At 35.1% G+C, this 19,836-nt stretch overlaps 1 protein-coding gene and 1 non-coding gene across 2 annotated transcripts; both read right to left on the bottom strand.

The window, feature by feature from the left end:
- TRNAG-GCC (transfer RNA glycine (anticodon GCC)) lies at nt 1-71 on the bottom strand. Its single transcript has one exon. It is a non-coding gene; the product is annotated as a tRNA-Gly (tRNA).
- A 1,472-nt stretch (nt 72-1,543) lies between these two features.
- LOC132171823 (ubiquitin-like modifier-activating enzyme atg7) lies at nt 1,544-6,706 on the bottom strand. The gene is made up of 14 exons (XM_059583226.1): nt 6,519-6,706; nt 5,595-5,812; nt 5,205-5,396; nt 5,057-5,111; nt 4,866-4,960; nt 4,514-4,703; nt 4,293-4,398; nt 4,062-4,206; nt 3,723-3,881; nt 3,437-3,625; nt 3,056-3,253; nt 2,855-2,970; nt 2,595-2,754; nt 1,544-1,993 (listed from the first exon to the last, which is right to left on the bottom strand). The coding sequence occupies exons 1-14, from the start codon at nt 6,655-6,657 to the stop codon at nt 1,817-1,819; spliced, it is 2,139 nt and encodes a 712-aa protein (XP_059439209.1). The 5' UTR covers nt 6,658-6,706; the 3' UTR covers nt 1,544-1,816.
- Nucleotides 6,707-19,836: the final 13,130 nt, after the last annotated feature.

Raw genomic sequence — 19,836 nt, 5'->3', positions numbered from 1 at the left:
TGCACCAGCCGGGAATCGAACCCGGGTCTGTACCGTGGCAGGGTACTATTCTACCACTAGACCACTGGTGCGTCGATGCCTATTTTGACAAAATAGAAATTATCTTACTAGTTTTTTTTTAAACATCGCCGCCATTGCCTGGCGGCTGCCACTACTCTTTTAAATCTTTGATTCACAAAAGTAATGAAATCAGTTTTTAATTGGTCCTCTCATTTTCAAGTTTTTTTTTTTTTTTTTTTCTTTGTTTTCAGTGAAGGCGGATAGTTCAAAATTTATTTAGGTAGTTGGGTTTCATATGGGTGGGTTGTTAGATAATTTAAAATTTATTTGAGTAATTGGGTTTCACATTGGATTTCTCACGTAGATAATTGATGTAGATCTCATTTGCAGATGGGTGTGTAAATTAGATTACTCTCAATCAGATTAAAATCTCCTATAATCCTCTACTGATGAGAGGAATTTTTTACAAATATGAAAGACTCTCGATACAACCCACCTATCCGAATAGCTGCTTAGACAAGTGGACTCCCTGTTCAAGCAACTGAACCCTATCAAAAACTTTTCACAATTATTTGCCCTATTACATGGAGCAAAAAGAATCCCAATTATAGGAGATCACATGCTCCCAGCCAGGCAGGCCAGGGCTGCTTTTGGGCACAGTTTTTTATTTATTTATTTTTAATTTCTTCTTAAGTTTTATAGGCAAATGAATTCAAATTCAATGACCGAATAATTTTCAAATGATGTCTTTGAAGACAAACGGCAAAAGAATACAAATCAGACATTGCTTCCTTTCACTTGGTTTTTGTACAATTGAAGGTTAAAGTTGATACCCCAAAATATCCTCAACAATTTCATAACAATTAAACATCTATATTAGGAAATTATTGCAATTCAAAAAGACGATGGAAACCATCATATATCACAAAAAAAAAATTAAAAAAAATAAAATTATGTTATATAATGATTTTGAATTTTTTCTTGGGAGGGTTAAATTTATTTTAATGCGATATAAAGGTGAATAGTAATTTTTTGATATAATCCATGTTTGAAAAGTGTTTGCGTTTTACAAGGTATTTTGTATTTTAAATTGTTATTAATAGTTTTAATAAAAACGTATGTTCTTAATTATGAATAGAAAAACATTTTCCTCCTTACTAATAAGCATATATTATTATTATTATTATTATTATTATTTTGTTATTCAATAAGTAATGTTACTCTTTACACCCATTTAACACCAGCTTACATAACTGTTTTAAGAGGCTGATATAGAAAGTTACTTAAGACAAAGCACCCCATTAAATCAATGGACACTTGTGTTAAAACCATGATTAGTATTTATAAAACTCATGGTTCTCAGTGGTTTTCCAACATGATTCTGTCGTTGACAAACCAAAAAAACAAAACATGATTCTGTAGATAAATACGCTTTCAAACTAACAAAAGTTGGAAATTGAGATAGAAAAAAAAAATGTTACTATCTGAATGATTATAAAAAAATGTAGAGTTATTGGTAGATGACAAGGACAGTATTTCATAAATATTTGTATTCGATTAACAAATAATTAATATTAAGTACATCACATAAGTCTGTATACAAGATGACAAGGATGAAAACCAACTATTGCATGCCTACTAATGGGTATTGGATAAGACAATTATCCCAGTGTGTTAAGGTGGAATTGGATACAAAGGTTTGGCTAAACAAATATGAACCATTAGTAGTGAACTCCAATATGGTGACTAAATTAGGTTTCACATGCCAACTCTAATACTAGTTTAATAAAAAATGCAAATTAGCCAAAGGAATTACTTAAACTTGGACACAATCATCATCTTCTTCAAGATCCGTCTCATTATCCCAGTCAAGGTTAAAGGAGCTGGCTGATTTCATCAACTCTGTTAGACCAGTGAGATCTTCTAGATAGGTAGGATGGTTGATTGCTTGGATAATAAATTCCATTCCTCTTTCCTGATATTCTGATACCACCTGAACAATTTGTTGTGATAGAAATTTAGAACTAACGAGTGAAAAGAAAACCAAAAGAAAAGAGAAAGAGCAAACGAAAAAGTAGTAAGACAAAAGGTATGAATGCTGAAAACAAGTAATCCTCCTCTGATTAGTTCAACTTGTGTGGCAAATTTATCTCATTGGTTTTGTTTTCCTTAAATAAAGAGGCAAGCAAGAAATATATCGTAGTTTTAAACACAAGATCTTCATACAAGCATGGACCAGGCTGATTCAGAAAAAGCTTGTGTACAGACACTCATGTAAAGGAAGAAAAGGAACCCACCCGCCGGGCCTTGGGGGAAATATTTGAATTTTTTTTTTTAATATGATCAAAAGAATAAATAGCATATTAGTACTATTAATTAAAATATTCGCTAGGAAACAGCTTCAGCAAATATTTTACTGGTTAGGCTATAGCTTTTAATGTCACAACTAGAATCGAAGCATGTAGAATCCATCCAAGCTGAAGAACAAACGTAATGTTTGAGAATGAGCGATTGAGGTTATGGTTGAAATTCTAGGAAGTGGATCTGAAGGACAGCACTAGGAAACATTAATCAAATAAGCAAGCAAAACTTACAGTGCTGGAACAAGCTGTGCAACTGTTTGAGGAGTGACCCACAAGCATCATCTGAGAAAATTGAGAGAGGGAACCTCGAATCTGGTGGGGTAAAATACCAAGAGGCTGCTCACTGCTTCCATTACTACTGGAGTTTGCAACCTCACCATCTGCAAATATTCTGTACATGTAGAGTTGAACAACAGAATGCCAGGTCAACTAAAAATCTTTTCAAACTTGGAAAATTAGCAAATAATCAGGCTTTCTTCACATAGCTTTACCCTTGAGGGTGATGCAGGATCCCCACCAAAAGTTCAACGGCAAGAGCCGAAGCAATAGGAGCAAGTCCTGGTCGTGTAACAGTGCATTGCTGGTCCAAGGTGCGGTTGGCAGTTGACTGTAAAAAGAGCATGGGACTTATGGTTGAGTTTTTATAAATAAAATAGCTAAAACATCCGATCTCTGGCTTTCTAGAAAATTACATCAATTGGCGCAATCACGTCGTTGCAGAAGTAACAGCCCAATCTCTGCCTTCCATCGCTATCAATTCGAGCAACATTTCCAATAGCAGATAAAGCATTAGCAGCTTCAGCTCTGAAGTCATGGTTAGAGCTGAAAGGACCGGCTCCATGGCGCATAACCAAAAAGCTATCAAACCCTAGAGCTGCAGTTATGGTAATCTACAAAGTGAATTATATATTTATATAAGTGAAGTGGATATCAATAAATTAATACTCCTTATATTGGAGTTGCACATATAAATCATCCTGATCATGAGGTGACCCCAGCTTATTGTAAAATGCAATGCCAAATATAATAACAATCATTCCAAAAGCAGAAAACAACAGAATAAAGATATAGACCTTGTTAGTATTGGCACAGAGAAGTGTAGGTAGCCACCGACTTTCCCTTGTATCAGTCAACAAGAAAACTGCATCATGAGAATCAATCAAATCATGAAGGCGTCTACAATCTTCAAGCACACTATCCTCTTCATGGTTAGGCACAGGATGCCCAGGCATTGGTATAGCCATCACAATACCTTCTGCATCCTGTAAAAAGAATGATGGAACAGATGAACAGTATGAAAAATTAACATCTTTTTAGTATAACCTTTCTGATTAGAGGCCTAAGGATGAAATCACTAACCACAGCTGGAAATATCCGAGTGAGACTTTTGACTGCTGCTGTGGCTTTAAATTCACCACCATTGAGGCAGTCATCCAATGTATACAGGGACTGCCTCAATGGATTCGACATGGCAACCCTGCCATTGTCAAGCAGTGTAATTTTTCGGACACCCCAAGCCTGCAATATGCATAATTTTGGTCACCCAATAAATAGAATCAGATATACTCAACCCATGTGGAGGGGGCGCTTTACACGGTGTACCAAGGATATAGTCGAGCCTTCACCCCAGATACTCCAGTTAGCAAAAACAAGGAAAAAAGAATCAGATATTATAATTATAATTTTTTGAGCTCTCACCAGAAGCATGCGAGCCACCTGGCATCCAAGTGTACCTGCTCCTAGTAGTAGACACTTGATAGATGACAAGGCATCTAAATTCAGAGATGGCAAAGCACGCCATCTCATTAATTTTAAATTCAAATCCGCAGCAGATATGGCCAACCTGTAAAAAGAATGTGTCAACATTCTAAGGTAACAATTGGAATAATACCATTATGGACAATGAGTGACAGTGCAGAGACAGCATACCTTGTTGGATCCATGGATTTAGCAAGGTTAATACACCTGGATACTTGCCTCCCTTTGTTATGTTCCCAACCCACTGCATTAGGTAAACATTGATGCTCTCTCCAGCCTAAACCGTTTTTAACAAAAAGTTAGAAAAGCCAGATAAAGAGAAACAAATTCAAACTGGAGAAAGAGAAACAATTAATTATAATAGAGCTGTTACCCAATTTTTGCCGCTCTACCTTGTGAAACTGTAATCAAGGCTTCACCGACAAGAGACAACCCCAGATCTGCGAAACCACGATTCTCTCTATAACATAAAAAGCGAACTGACTTGAGACTCCATCTCACACAAATAAGAGCAAGGAAGTTGCGAAGAGGCCAACCAGGATTATTTGGAAGATGACACGGGTCATAAAAACCGAACAGCAACTGCCAATAGCATGTATTGTAGCTTTAAGAATCAACCAAAAAATTACGTATCTATATTTCATTCCAGTAGTGCATCAACTAAACATTCCACTAGAACAACTCTCTCTATTAGCAAAAGCCCACTAAGGCTTCCACATAACTTGAAGAGTCATGAAGACAAACCTTGTGACCATCGCTTTGGCAGGTTTCCCAATCCTTTAAATGCTTAACAGTAGCTTGTGAATTTGGATCAATACTGACCAAAAAGAATGGAACCTCTGCGGCAGACATTATATTAAAAAGAACATAAATCACACATAAATTAAAATAAGAAAAGAAAGTAGAAGTTGCAATTAGTGAGGAGCCACATCTACCGGCTGTAAAGCTTGAGTTACGCCACTCATTACAAGCTGCAGAAACAGATTCCGCCTACATGTTACAACAACAGTCCAGACATTAAAATGTAATTATAATAACAATAGCTAACTTCTAAATTTCCAACTATTATTATATTCTCAGCACCTCTTCTAAGCTAAAATACTCTGAAGCTCGCCTTAAATCAACCAAGGTTGCTGGAGGATCAAGCACCAGAGCAGGGAAAGCAAACCAGTAATGAAAGGTCCAATTTTTCAGGTCTGCGAACGAGATAAGAAGGAACCTTGAGAGTAACGCACTGTCCTCTACGGCTTTTCCAGTATGCATGTCGTCCCAAATCTAAATATCAATAAGAAGTAAACTTGTAATGTAAGATCTTTATTTGCATTTGGCAAACCAGAATTCCTCTACTCCTAATCAAGTCATACAACAACTAAAATTCGCTATTGCTAATCGTCACAATAAACTCATCTTGTGCATAGAACTACAAGCTAACCACACATAAACTCCAAGAATTAAAACTATTTCAAGGGGCACCTTCTTTGCTTCTTCCTTTAGCAAGTTCTTCTTGTCAAGCGCATGGAAGCTTTCTATTGTATTCATGTTGTAAAGAGTGCCCTGGACAGGGCACCTGTTCCTGTTGCCATGACTTGTGGCTGCTGTTGAAGATTGCTCGCTTAATTCAGTAGGCAAAGACTGAGCTAGTAGAGTTAAATTATTTGGTACTTGAGGATGTGACCAAGGCGCATAAAATCCTGCAAAAAAAGAAGGGTCAGCTTGTACCTTAGATTTCAATGACCCATAAAACTTCATATCGAATACTTGCTAGGTGTTGTTGATTTTCTTGCTCTTTTTTCCCCTTCTAGTTAGGTATTTCTCTTGTATACTTTATTTGTACCCAGGTGTGCTTTAAGCTTTTAATGATATCTTGATAACTTTTAAAAAATCTTCATATCAAATCACAATTTTCATTAATAGTGATTTGAGAAAACAAAAACTTGCTTCAATCATATATTTCCAAGACAAAAGATTCATAATTTTCACATAAACTGGAGGGGTTTCTTACGGTTTCACTGATAAGAATTCCTACACAAAGAAGAAACCAAAATGTAAACTTTCCCTTAAAAATCTGAATTCTTGTTCAAAAGGCACTCTTCATTATTTGGGGATTTCAGTCTTCACGCAAAGGAATCTAACACAATCATTTGGATTAGCTCAGTCCAAACTTCCCAATCCTTTCAGAACAACAACAAGAAAACGCATCTACTATAATTTTCTATTGGTCACCTTTACTTTCCCATCAACCAAACAGTAAGATTACAAACTAAAAAGAAATAACTACGATCTCACAACCACTACACCAGCCAAAACAAGAAATCACAAAATCAGATTCTTGATTAGGGGCAAGGAGAAGCAAAATTAGAAGCAGAAAGAATTCGAAGAATAGCGATTGGTGTGTACCAGTGATGGGAATGGGAGAGTCGTCGATGCCGAGCTTGTTGAGCTTGAGAGAGGACAACCTGTGCCAGAAACCCTCGTCCACCTTGCTCTGGAATTGCGCGAATACCAGTATGGATCCTTCGCTATCGTGGGCAGCCATGGATTTTCGGTTTTGGATTTTGGTTTTTGCACTTCTTTCTTCTCCTCCTTTCGAAGATACCTTGGTTGTTATTCATAAAAAAATAAAAAATAAAAAAATAATTTAAAAAATAAAATTAAAAAATTAAAAAAGCCTTGGTGGCTGGCTCCCAGGCTCCCAGCTGGCAGCTATGTTGCTTCTCTCCGGTTAATTCGGTTTGGTTGTAATATTGATGGCATCAAGTCTTGCCAAGTGGAAATCAAAATCTTCTAAATTTCTCAGTGAAATTTTATTTAATATTCTAAAAATTAATAATATTTTAAAATTTATAAAAAGTGAGATAATAAACTATAGATAATATTATAGGTATTGAGATGGTAAAATTTAAATTAGGAACTTAAAACTCCATAAAAACGTAGAAGACATCAATTCTTAGAGCATCTTCAAGAATGATAGGTACTTTAGCCCTTCAAAATACAACTTTTTTTTTTTTTTTTAAATTTTAATTTTAGCTACTAACTTTTCACTGCAACAGTATTTCCAGCAGCTTAGTTAAAAGACCAATATTAGCTATATTTAGCTATTATTATTCTTTTTTTAGCTCCAACGGAATAGCTTGCCATTAGCTAGAATAATTACATTGCTACAGAGAATAGCAATTTGGAGCTATTCACTGTAGTACACTAGATGAATAAAATATTATTTATTTTTCTTTTGTTTATTGTTTCTTTATTTCACCCCTTTGCACCCAACATCTTTTATTTCTTCTGAACACTTCTTCACATTTGCTACGTTTCTCTCTCAAACACAAAATTTCTTCATACAAAATTTATCTCCCTCACTCACAAAATTTCTTCACACAATTGGATGAAAAAATTGAATGCAGAAAAAAAAAATATTTTAAGGAAACACACGGATGGAAACAAATCAATTGCAGTTGAATGAAAAAATTTAATGCAAAAAAAAATTTATTGCATAAAAACACACGGATGGAAACAAATCAATTGCAGTTGGATGAAAAAATTTATATGTTATTAATTTTAAGAATTAGTACCTGCATGTGAGATAAATGTTCTTCATATGTGTTTATTTTTGTTTTTATGAATGATTTCTATATATGTGTTTGTTTTTCCCTTTAATTAAGTGTTGGCAATAATATAATAAAAAAAGAGTGAGAAATAATATTTTAAAGCAAGTAGAGAATGAAATAGAGAATCTGTTGGATTGTGTAGTGAAAAAACAATAATTAAAGTAAAGAATTGTACTTGTTAATATTTTTGTTGGCTTAATTCGGTTCCAAAATGCAGAGGTTACTGTCCACGGGCTCAAACACTAATATAGAATGCTCATAATCCAATCTCCACCGTTCACAATGAGGATTCACGTGTTAAGAACATGCATGTAAAGTTTCAGCTCAATCGGACTACAAACGCACGCTCATCGATCGGAGCTGTTGATCAAGGCCGATCAGAATTTCCAGAATGCGATTTTCACCCTCGGCAGGCCCTATCTGGACAGCCCCTCCCCCTGTCTGGACAGAAGTTCCAGAAACTTGTTTTCTTTGTCTACGCAATGCCCTTGTTCAAACAACAAGCTCGTCTATCCGGGCAGCCCGTAAGTTTTTTGCCCAAAACGTGTTTTTAAGTGGGCCCAAGTCTAGGGTGTTGTATGTAATATAAATACAACTTTATAGAAAAGAGAGGCATGAATTTTAGAACCCTAGAATTCATGAGAGGCTGTGTTTGAGTGATCAATTGTTGTGAGCCTTATTATTCCTCGTAGAGGATTTTGTGTTAGTTTCATTGTGCTTAATTGAAGTCAATCGGAAGGATCCGATAAATTAGAGTCATATTGAAGAAGATTGTGAGCAAGGAGACGAGTTGAAGGTTTGTCGATCTTATAGAGTCAAGGGCTTGCATCGGGTTGTAAGTGTTCCTAGTGTCTCTAATTTCTGGATAATCTTTTGATAGTGATTTCTTGGGTTTGGCTATCCCAGAGAGATTTTACTTTTAGATCATTTTCTAAAAGGTTTCATCTTCATCACCAAAATCCTTGCGTGTGATTATTCATATTTTGGTGATTGTTTGTTTAGATTTAAATATCCATTAACTTCGCATAAACTGCAATATTTTATCTGTTAAGCATTTTTCAATTGGTATCAGAGTGGGTTCACTTCCTGAAGGATTAATTTCTTGAGTGTGATATGTGTTTCTTGTCTAAGATGTCTCAAATCCTTAACACTGTGCCCCATTTTGATGGATCAAATTATGGTTATTGGAATTCTCGTATGTGATTTTTCTTAAAATCTATGGATGTTTGGTCTGTCATTGAATCTGGATTTAAAGCTCCAGATAAGCCGACAGCCGAATGGTCTAATGTTGAAAACCAAACTCGTATGGCGGATGACAAAGTTATGAATGCCCTATGCTTGACAATTTTACAAATTGAGTTCTCTAGAATTTCAAATTGTGAAAATGCCAAAGATGCATGGGAGATTCTAGAAACTACTTATGAAGGAACAAATCTTGTTAAATCATCAAAACTTCAAATGTTAGTTTCTTAGTTTGAAGAAATTAAAATGTTAGAGGATGAGACATTTAATAATTTCTTTGGTAAACTTAGTAAAATTAGAAATTCCATGAGAAATCTAGGAAAGAAAGTTTCTGACACTAAGCTGATTAGAAGAATATGAGATCACTCTCTGAAAGATTAAGAATGAAGGTAACTGCTATTGAGTCATGCACTGATCTTACTACCATGAGGATAGAAGAGTTAGTTGGTGCTCTTTAGACTTATGAGTTTTCTTTGCCTCAACCTAGGAAAAATAAGGATCTTGCCCTTAGAACTATTAGGAAGAACTCTGATGAGGAATCACCAGATGATGAGGAACTTGCCTTGATAGCTAGAAAGTTTTATAGGAATGAACATAGAATTTCCAAGGGATTTGGAAAACAAAAAGAGAGTACTCAGAAGAGAAATGAAAGAGACCCATGTGGTCCAAGGTGTTATGAGTGTTCTGGCTATGGTCATGTGGGCAAGGATTGTGCTAACCTCAAGAGTAATAAGTCAAAAAATCAAAAAGCCTTCAATATTACCTTGAGTGACACTAATGAGGAAGAAACTTTAAATTATATGGCATTTGTTGCGTCTTATGATTCTGATGATTCTAATAAATCAGATGTTCAGTTTGCATCTGATAATGAATTAAAAGGGGTTAGTGATCTTCAAAATTCCTTTAACAATTTAATGGAAAAGTTTTCTATGCTTAGAAATACTAACTTGAAAATTGTTAAGGATTTTAAGAATCTTGAGCTTGAAAGGGATAATTTGTTGAAATCTTTGAGTGATTCACATGTTATTTGCAATACTCTCAAATATGAAAATCATGTGTTAATTGCTAAAAATAATCCCTTCAAAATTATCTGATTGCATCTAGAAATCACTTGAGTAAATTCTCCAGTGAAAAGCTTGATAAAATGTTGCATATTCAAAAGCATTCTAGTGACAGATCTGGCTTAGGATTTGATAAAACTGCTTCTTTGTCTTCTAACCGTGCTTCTACTTCAAAGATTGTTTTTGTTAAACCAATGAAAGTAGAAGAATCTTCAAGTGAAGAAAAGCAAGTAGTTGCTCTGACTCTCCAAGGTAGGAAATGTAAGAAAATTTCCATTGAGCCTCATACATCTTACCCTAAACCTAGAGTCCTGCATCCTCCTAGGAAATTACCTCCTTAAAGGTTTGTCCCTACATGTCATCATTGTGGAAAAGTTGGTCACATTCAACCTCACTGCTTTAATTTGAAATCTCATGTGCATAAAATGAATATTCCTATTCTAGGAAAGAGAGTGAGGGTTTGATCATGATAGTGAGAGAAGTGCTATATAGGCTAGAGAACTTTGAACAAAGTCATAAATCTAGACCTAAGATTTCTCAAGTGTAGGTTAGGAAGGATGATACCATTCACAATTTAAGGGGGAGTGGTAGTGCTCTCACCTTATGTTAGGTAAGTCAATAACATGCCTAGAATTGATTTTCTTGCATATCTTTGCATAGCCTTTTTTTTTTTTTTTTTGCATTGCATTTTTCTTATATATATATATTTTCGTTTGTGTGCATTTCGTTTTTTGAAAAATTTCAAAAAGACAAAAATAGTTTACCTTGGTTGTTTTCTTTTCTTTCTTTTGTCTTATGTACCTAGATAATTCATTAATTTTTCATGTTGCTTTCATGGATTTAATTCCTTGCGTCTTGGAATATTCTTAATATGCATGAGATGAAAATTTGTGTCAAATGACTTATTTTTATGGTTACCTAAAGCCTGAGCTTATGTGGTACGTTTTGCCTATACTTTATCTCTTGTGCACATTTAAGCTTAAATTGGGGTTTTGCTTAACTTTTAAATTTATTTGTGAGGTCTGTTAGGTAACCATATGAAGTTTTTGACTAGTCATATTTTTCAAATTGACCATTTGCCAGTTGAACCTAGGGCTTATAAATTCCTGATTTCTCTTTTGTGATCAGCACCAAAAGTTTATGGAAAATTTCTCATAGACAAAAAGAAACAAAATAATGAAACAAATAAAATCAAAAGATCATATTCCAAAAGGAATTTATTTCATTGTGTCAAACTTGTGCAAATTATTTTACGAAGAGAAATGTATAGGATGAGAGTAGCTAGGCCTTAGTTTGATAAGGTTTGACTTTTGATTTAATATACTTGTCAAAACCTCATGATGATGAAGCTTTTTCCGCATTTTGTACGTTGATAATTTTTCTCTTTGAATGGCTTACACACATGCCACATAAGTATGGGTTGAATGAAACATTTTCTTTGCTTGGGTTAAGCAATATGAGTTTCTTGCTATTTCTAATCTCATGTATATTTTGCATAGTTGGAGCATGTTTGAGATATTCATTGCTGAAATACATGAGTCTTTGATGTGTGTATCATGTGTGTTCATTGGACTTATTGAGAGAGAGAAAACTTGTTCATTTCAAGTTTCTTGTTGTTATTAAGTCATGCATTGAGGGGGAGTTTTGTTTATGTCTTTCATAATCTTGCATTTTATACTTCTTGTATTTTTCTAAGTTTTGATCATGAGTATTTTTGTGTTGGTGACACTTTTATTCCTGTTCTTCATATGTTTGATGTGTTTTGTGAAGTGTTTCAAGAATCCTTTTCTTAATTTGTGACAAAAAGGGGGAGAAAATTGGATTGACAACAACCGTTTATCACGCATATCCTACATTTTGGTTGTCTTTGGATTTTGCTGAGTTTTGTCACTGAATTGCCAAAGGGGGAGTTTGTTAGTATTTTTGTTGGCTTAATTCGGTTCCAAAATTCAGAGGCAACTGTCCACGAGCTCAAACACTGATATAGAATGCTCAGAATCCAATCTCCACCGTACACAATGAGAATTCACATGTCATGAACATGCCTGCAAAGTTTCAGGTCAATCGGACCAACGCTCATTGATCGAAGCTGTTGATCAAGGCCGAACAGAATTTCCAGAATGCGATTTTCATCCTCTACAGGCCCTGTTTGGACAACCCCTCCCCTTGTCCGGACAGCAGTTCCAGAAACTTGTTTTTTCTGCCTCACAATGCCCTTGTCCGGACAGCAAGCTCCCCTGTCTGCACAGCCCATAAGTTTTATGCCCAAAACGTGTTTTTCAGTGGACCCAGGTCTAGAGTGTTGTATGTGAAATAAATACAACTTTATAGAAGAGAAAGTCACGAATTTTAGAACCCAAGAATTCATGAGAGGTTGTGTTTGAGTGATCAATTGTTGTTAGCCTTATTATTCCTCGTAGAGGATTTTGTGTTAGTTTCATTGTGCTTAATTGAAGTCAATCGGAAGGATCCGATGAAGGAGAATCACGTTGAAGAAGATTGTGAGCAAGGAGACGAATTGGAGACTTGTCGATCTTATAGAGTTAAGGACTTGCATCGGGTTGTAAGTAGTCCTTGTGTCTGTAATCTCTGGATAATCTTTTGATAGTGATTTCCTGGGTTTGATTGTCCCGGAGAGATTTTACTTTTAGATCGTTTTCTAAAAGGTTTCTTCTTCGTCACCAAAATCCTTACGTGTGATTGTTCATATTTTGGTGGTCGTTTGCTTAGATTTAAATATCCGTTAATTCCGCATAAACTATGATATTTTCTCTGTTAAGCATTTTTCTATACTTTTTCACTAGGTAACAGATTATCTACTTCACTATTTATTTTAAAAAAATATTATTCTTCAATTATTTTTTTATTATTTGTTTCACTTCTCTCTCACTCTTGCTCAACATTCTCCCCCTACTGATTTTTCTCCTCCTTCTGGGCAAAGAACCATGGACACCAAAAGGAAGAACAACACAGAAATTTGAAATTTATACAATATATTTGGGAACCAATCACCTGTAAATACTATGGAATAAGGTTTGATCCTATTCACGAGAATTTGTAAATATTTCATTTTGTAATGATTTGGAAAAATATATATATTTTTTTAAATTGAAAATGTGTTCTATTGTGATATAAAGGTGAGATCCATATATGAAAGCGTATATGTTTTGCATTGTTTGGAAATGGCTTTGAGAAAAGTTTTTTTTTTTTTTTTATTTATTTATTTTTATTATTATTATTATTTTGAATCGCCTAAAATATAGACTATTTTACAATTAAAAAAATAGAGAATTTTTTATTATAAGAAAACTCCACCAATTATGGCTAAGGTATCCACTGAGTTTTGTTTAACGTGTCAATCTAAGGATAAGTCAGGATGGTTGATGGCCATTGATACTATTTGAGATTGATATAAATAATGCAGGATTTTAAAAATTAATCATCACACAGACATCCCCAAAATATATTGAAAGCATTACAACAATCAACACATATAATCTGGTGTTGACGAAGTGGAAACCTTTTGAAGAATTTTTCAAAATTAAACCTATTACATGGCAGTCAAACCCTAGAAATAAATCAACTATAAAAGAACGAAAAAATTATAAGATATTCATACTTACAAAACATTTGCAATTGACAAACTCTCGTAATAGACAAACAACCCACTTGCACTCTACTACAGTAACTCCCCCAAAACCTCTGAACGGTGTTTTTTTACTTGATCTCCTTTATTTGAACTTTGACAAGTTTTATAGTAAATAACTTGAAACATTAAAACCCTTGTTATTTAGAGCATTCATATCTTAAATTTTGAAGAAGAACAATCCCACTTTTTTCATTTTTAATGAATCACTCTACATCACATTCTTTATATTTCTCTCTACTTCATTCTTTATTCCATTAAAATATTCAAGCTTTTGGAGAGAGATAAAAGTATGAGAGTCTTTTATTAGGCTTGAAGAAAGAGAAATGAATAAAATAAAAAACGAAGGATCTACAATAATTCTTGTTATATGTAGGATCAATGTAGCATTTTCTTTAAAATGAAGGATGAGATAAAACCGAATGAAGCTATGGTGATTTTAAAGTGTGGTTCTTCAAAATTTGAAGAAAAAAGGTGTTTGAAAAACTGAATGTAGATGATTTAACACATTGAAGTCTCTCTCTCTCTACAGTGATTATTCATATATGAAGGATTACTGTAGTATTTTCATTAAAATGAAGGATGAGAAAGAACATGATGTAATGTGATTTTAAGGTGTGGTTTTTTTCAAAATTTGAAGAAAAAAGGCTGTTAGAAGGATTGAATGTAGCTGCTCTAACATATTGACACCTCTCTCTTTCTATCTCTCTTCTTTACCTAAATAAAGGAACTCTGGTTATAATGGGAGTGTTTCTTCTCCCTTTTTTCGGAAAGTCTCAAAGTCTTTTAGAGAGTGGCATTTGTTGAATAATTTTCAAAATTAATATATATATATCGACTTTATGGTTTGAGAATGTTTTATTAAAGTTTTTTTTTTTAATTTAGAAAAAATTACAGTCACATTGAAAAAGGATCACGAGCATAACGCCGTTACATCACATAGCAAAAAGCCCTGAAAAATCATAGCCGAAGCTACAAGGTTACAAATCATAGATGCTTACATAAAAATCAAACATTCATGACCTATCTATGACATCAATATCTGCTAACCTATGACTACTTTTCAGTTATAACACCAAATCTATTCCAAACAGACTCAACTCAATGCATAGGTAGCTCATCTTCCTCGCTCTGAAAACATATCACATCCACAATTCAAATGTCTAGACAATCCTTATTCAAACAAAAATGCAGACGACAAAAAATAGAGAAAACTCAGCCCTAACAGAAAAACAGACATAAAAGTACAGATCTGCTCTTAAGAAGACTAGATCTACTCCTCAACGACCCAAAACAGTTGGAAAACTACATCATTTTTCTCGCAGATAGCTCACGAGAGCAGATCTAACGAGAAAACTATTATTCAAAATAAACAAAACAAGCAGCACAGCCAGCAAATCAGCAGCGACCGGGGTGGAGGAGATGATGAGCACTGGATAGCGTTGGCACGTAGTGGAGTGGATGGAAGAGAAGGGAGGCACAACACCTTGGGGGTCGGGCGGTAGAGGCTGGAGTTGCTGATTTCTGGCCGAAAAACACCTACAAAAACAAAGAAAACCAGAGAAAAAGGCGCAAAAGTGAAGGGGGGATTAGGAGGGGGGAGAGGCTCCCTCCTCCTCTCTTTGACGGCTAGGTTTTGTGAGAGTATCCCAGATTTATTAAATTTATTAAAAAGTATTGAAAGAAGAAAGTCTTACATGAATAAAAGAAAAGGTCAAATTGGTATTTATAAGGCCAAACTAACACCAAGCTATTGCTTTAAAATAATGTTTGGGTGCATTTACTTGTATGTATAGTCTAGTACGGTGCGAAGCACCAGACGTACACACATATGAAATTGAGCTCTATTGAAGCATATCGTTATCCATCCTCAACAGCACAACAATCACCTCTCCTGAAGATTCAGCCAACAACTCAACAACTAGATTATCAACCAAGTTCTACTTCAAACTCTACGTCTGTGATAGAGTGCAAATGATAAGAATGTAAAGAATTCAAATATTGTAATTATCTTCATGAATGAGCTGATTGAGTTCATCTTGTTATCTATTTCACTATAGATACAACACACATCCAATGAATTAATTGGGCTGACACATCATTTGATATCTTCATCAAATTCCGGCCATAATAGCCAATGCCAATCTGAATTATTGAATGACCAAAGGAGCCCAACAAAGTTGACACATTGGGTGATGTTTTTTTTTTTTTTTTTTTTTTTGTTTTAATAGTGATACAAGTACGCATGATTTATGGTGTGGAGATTTGCAAACGTATTGACTATCACTAACAAGAACTAGACAATAAAATTTTTTTAAAAAAATTCACAGGACCATTAGAATCGAACACTGATGTAAGCCTATAGCTTTGATACCATGAAATAAAAGATAATAAAATAAAATTAAAGCAGAATAAAGAAAATTGAGACAATAATTTTACATGGTTTAGTCTATGACTTACGTCCACAGGATAAAGCTTTTAGAGCTACATTTACTCTAATTCAATTGACATTGTTACAGTACAAATACTCATATTTATAGGAGAATTAAAGTTAGATAAGTATGGTAATCAAATAAATGTGATTTGAATCACCACTACATTTAAGTGAAGCTTCATGTGACAACTATCCAATCCAGCATACTGAAATTGTCCCTTACCTTGAGGGCAATGAATTGTTTGGTTTTGTCACAAGTGAGGTGCCGTGTCCACCTTTCTCTCCCACCATTGCTACCGACACCTCCCCTTCAATGCTTATAAAAAATCCTTTATAATAAATGTTGATTTGTATTCCCTAAATTAATAGATTTAGATGACATTTGTTTACCCTAATTTAATGGATATGTTTGTATTTAAAATTATTCAAATTACATATAAAGCTTTATAAATAGAGCCTTGTACTAAAATGAAATTTCAAAAAAATATGTAGCCTATAAGATTTTAACGTGTGAATGTAGGTTATAGGCTGGACCATCAATCTCTTTAGATTATTATTGTTTAGTTTCAATATGGTGTTAGAGCCCTTTGGCTAATTCCAGGATTGATTCCAAATGATCATGTGGAATTTTCTATTTCTTCTGCCATTACAGAAGCACTAATTCATGTTGCATTCGTTACATCACATCTATTCAGTGAGATCACCATGAGTTTCATGCTCATTGTGTTTCAGTTCAAAAAAAAAAAAAAAAAAATCTAAATTAGTTGAAGCATCTTCTTTATTAAATTTCAGCCATAATGTCATATGCTAGCCAAAATCGTTGATGTCCAAATTCTGGACAAAGTCGTTGAAGTCTCTGTTTCGGCCATAATAGTCGATGCTGGCCAAAAAGTTGCCGAATTCCAACTTCCAGTCATAGCAGCCTTGAACATTGAGTGGCTGAAGAATGACTATTATGGCATGAATTATAACGGCTGTTATGATCGGAACTTGAACTTTAGCGTCTTTTTGGCCGACATCGACTAATAAGGCCGAAACTGAGACTCCAATGGCTTTGGCTGGAATTTGGACATCAACGATACTGGCTGGCATCAACTATTATGGCCGGAATTTGATGAAGAAGATGCTTCAACTATTTCATTTTTTTTAATTGAAACAAAGTGAGTCTAAAACTCACGGATTAGTGCTTCTGTGATGGCGAAAGAAGTAGAAAATTCCATAGAACCATTTGGAATCAATCCTGGCGTTAGCCGAAAGGCTTTAATATCATCAAGACAAGATTGTCCTCGGTGTTCTCATCTCTACTCTCACCGAAGGAGTGTTAGCCCATGTTGTGAGCATTCAAACCTCATGAGATGTGTGGGTTCTACTTTAGAAGATGTTTGCTTCAGAATGTAAGGTCTGTGTTATGTAAACTCGCTTCCAATTGACTACAATGAAGAAAGGCTGCCTTTTTGTGGCTAATTATTTCCAACAAGTTCAACACTTATCTCATATTTTGATTGTTGTTGAATATTCTCTTAAAGATTGTAAGTTGATCTATTACATTCTTGCTGGTCTTACGGCAGAGTTTGATTCTTTGGTTAATTCCCTTACAACTCGTTTGGAGCATCTCTCCTTGGAAGATTTATGCACTCATCTACAACATTTGAGCAAAGACTTGAACGGGCACAGTGTTTCCTGACTTGGCTACTTCTTTGATTCATGTAGCCCAACGTCAACTTGTCCTAAATGGCAAGAACCAATGTCCAATTTCTCCCTCCCATGTGGCGCTCATGGCTTCTCTTCTTCGTCCTTGGGCTCCTCAAATAGGCCCACTTGACAATTGTATCTAAAAATTGGCCATATTGCTACCAAGTGCTACAATAAACTTGACCATGCTTACCAGGTGCCCTCTCCTCCCTAGGCATTTCTCATTACCAATCATAATTCCCCAAACATGAATTGGTATCTTGAGACGGGTTCTACCGACCATTAGTCCAATGACCTCTCCAATCTCAACATCTGATCTGAGGAATATACTGGAAATAATCAGATTTGTTTCGGCAATGACCAAGGTTTGGACATTCTACACATTGGTTTAGCTTCTTTACCCACTCTATAGAAAAAATTATCTTTAAAATCCTTGTTGATGTCCCTGCTATTCAAAAAAATTTAATGTGTAAATCAATTTACTTGAGATAATCATGTTTTTATTGAATTTCACCCGTTTGATTTTCATGTCAAGGATCTTTGCACCAAATGTTAACTGATGCTAGGCCCAAGTAAAGGTGGTCTTTATCCTTGGTCCTCTTCTTCTTCGTCTCTCTCTCTCAATCTCCATTTGCATGTATTGGTGAGGGTGTCTCCATGGATTCTATTGACGTAGGTGTCTTTTACCCATCAAGTAGGCGGGACCCAATGTGTTACTTTATTGGTTTTACAATTACGTTTGTGGCTTGGATTACTTTTAGGTTTTGAAGTCCTAGTAGGACTTGTATTGGCCAGCCGAATTCACCTATATATATAAGTACATGCTTCCTTTGTTCATTCATGCACAAAACAGGAGCGCCGCACTACAAGAGAGAAATAAGCCGCAAGGTTTCTTCTTGGTTTTGAATGATCAAATCAAGAGAGAAAATTGAGGGAGCTGCTTGTGAGTTGAGGTGCTGAGAGATAGAGGTTCTGTTTTCTTTCTTCTTGGCAACATAGAGTAGCAAGAGAGAAAGAAAAAGAAGCCTTGTGCCAGTGAGAGAAAAAATAGAAGAGACCAACCGCCATCGTATCCCAGCAAAAGAAGAAGAGTTAGTATTTCTGTCTTCTGTTTTCTCTTTTGAGAATAATCTCTATTGTGTGATAGTGAGATTTGAGTGTATTGGGGTTTTGGGTCTGAGTGATTTTTTTTTTCTACTATATTTTTGTACTCCATTTTTCATAGTGAATTTCTTCGTGATCGCCTTTGCCAGTGGACGTACCTCACATTGAGGAAACCACTTAAATTTTGGTGTTGTCTTGTGTGTGATTGTTCTCACTTTATTTAGCCGTAATTGTGATCGTGTGGTTTTTGCACAACAAGTGGTATCAGAGCTTAAGTTCGAGAAATCAAATTGATGGCAAATATGGCGAGTACCAAGTTTGAAGTGGAGAAGTTGAATGGGAAAAATAATTTCTCTCTTTGGCAAAGAAGGATGAAGGATTTGCTGATTCAACAAGGAGTTCACAAGGCATTATTGGGAAAGGCGAAGAAACCCGAAAAGATGGAGAATGATGTTTGGGAAGAGATGGATGCAAAGGCTGCCAGTGTGATCCGTCTTAATTTGTCAGATGAAGTCATTCACAATGTGATTGATGAAGAAAAAGCAGAATCAATTTGGCAGAAATTGGAGAGTTTGTATATGGCGAATAATTTGACGAATAAGCTGTACGTGAAGAAGCAGCTATATGGTTTACAGATGGAGGAAAATACAGATCTGCTGGAGCATCTCAACAAGTTCAACATGTTGAATACACAATTGTTGAATTTTGCAGTGAAGATTGGAGAAGAAGATAAAGCGATACTTCTGTTGGCATCAGTTCCCCCTTCTTATGATCACCTGGTTGCAACATTGTTATATGGGAAAGAGACTTTGGCGTTTGAAGAGGTAACAGGATCTCTCTTGTCACATGAGATGGGAAGAAAACCTATCAATGATCAAGCTGATGGGCTTGTGGCACGGTTTAAGCCAAAGCGTGGAAGAGATAAGTTTAA

This window comes from Corylus avellana, chromosome ca2, assembly GCF_901000735.1.
Source record: "Corylus avellana chromosome ca2, CavTom2PMs-1.0".
Taxonomy (NCBI): domain Eukaryota; kingdom Viridiplantae; phylum Streptophyta; class Magnoliopsida; order Fagales; family Betulaceae; genus Corylus; species Corylus avellana.
This window is presented reverse-complemented; position numbering and strand designations above follow the sequence as displayed.

Bases quoted from the DNA above. Each gene is read 5' to 3' on its own strand.
- LOC132171823 (XM_059583226.1), bottom strand. From the start codon at position 6,657: ATGGCTGCCCACGATAGCGAAGGATCCATACTGGTATTCGCGCAATTC. The intron at 4,399-4,513 runs GTAGAGCGGCAA...AAAACGGTTTAG, and splicing joins CTTGATTACAGTTTCACAAG to GCTGGAGAGAGCATCAATGT. The intron at 1,994-2,594 runs GTAAGTTTTGCT...CAAATTGTTCAG, and splicing joins GCACAGCTTGTTCCAGCACT to GTGGTATCAGAATATCAGGA.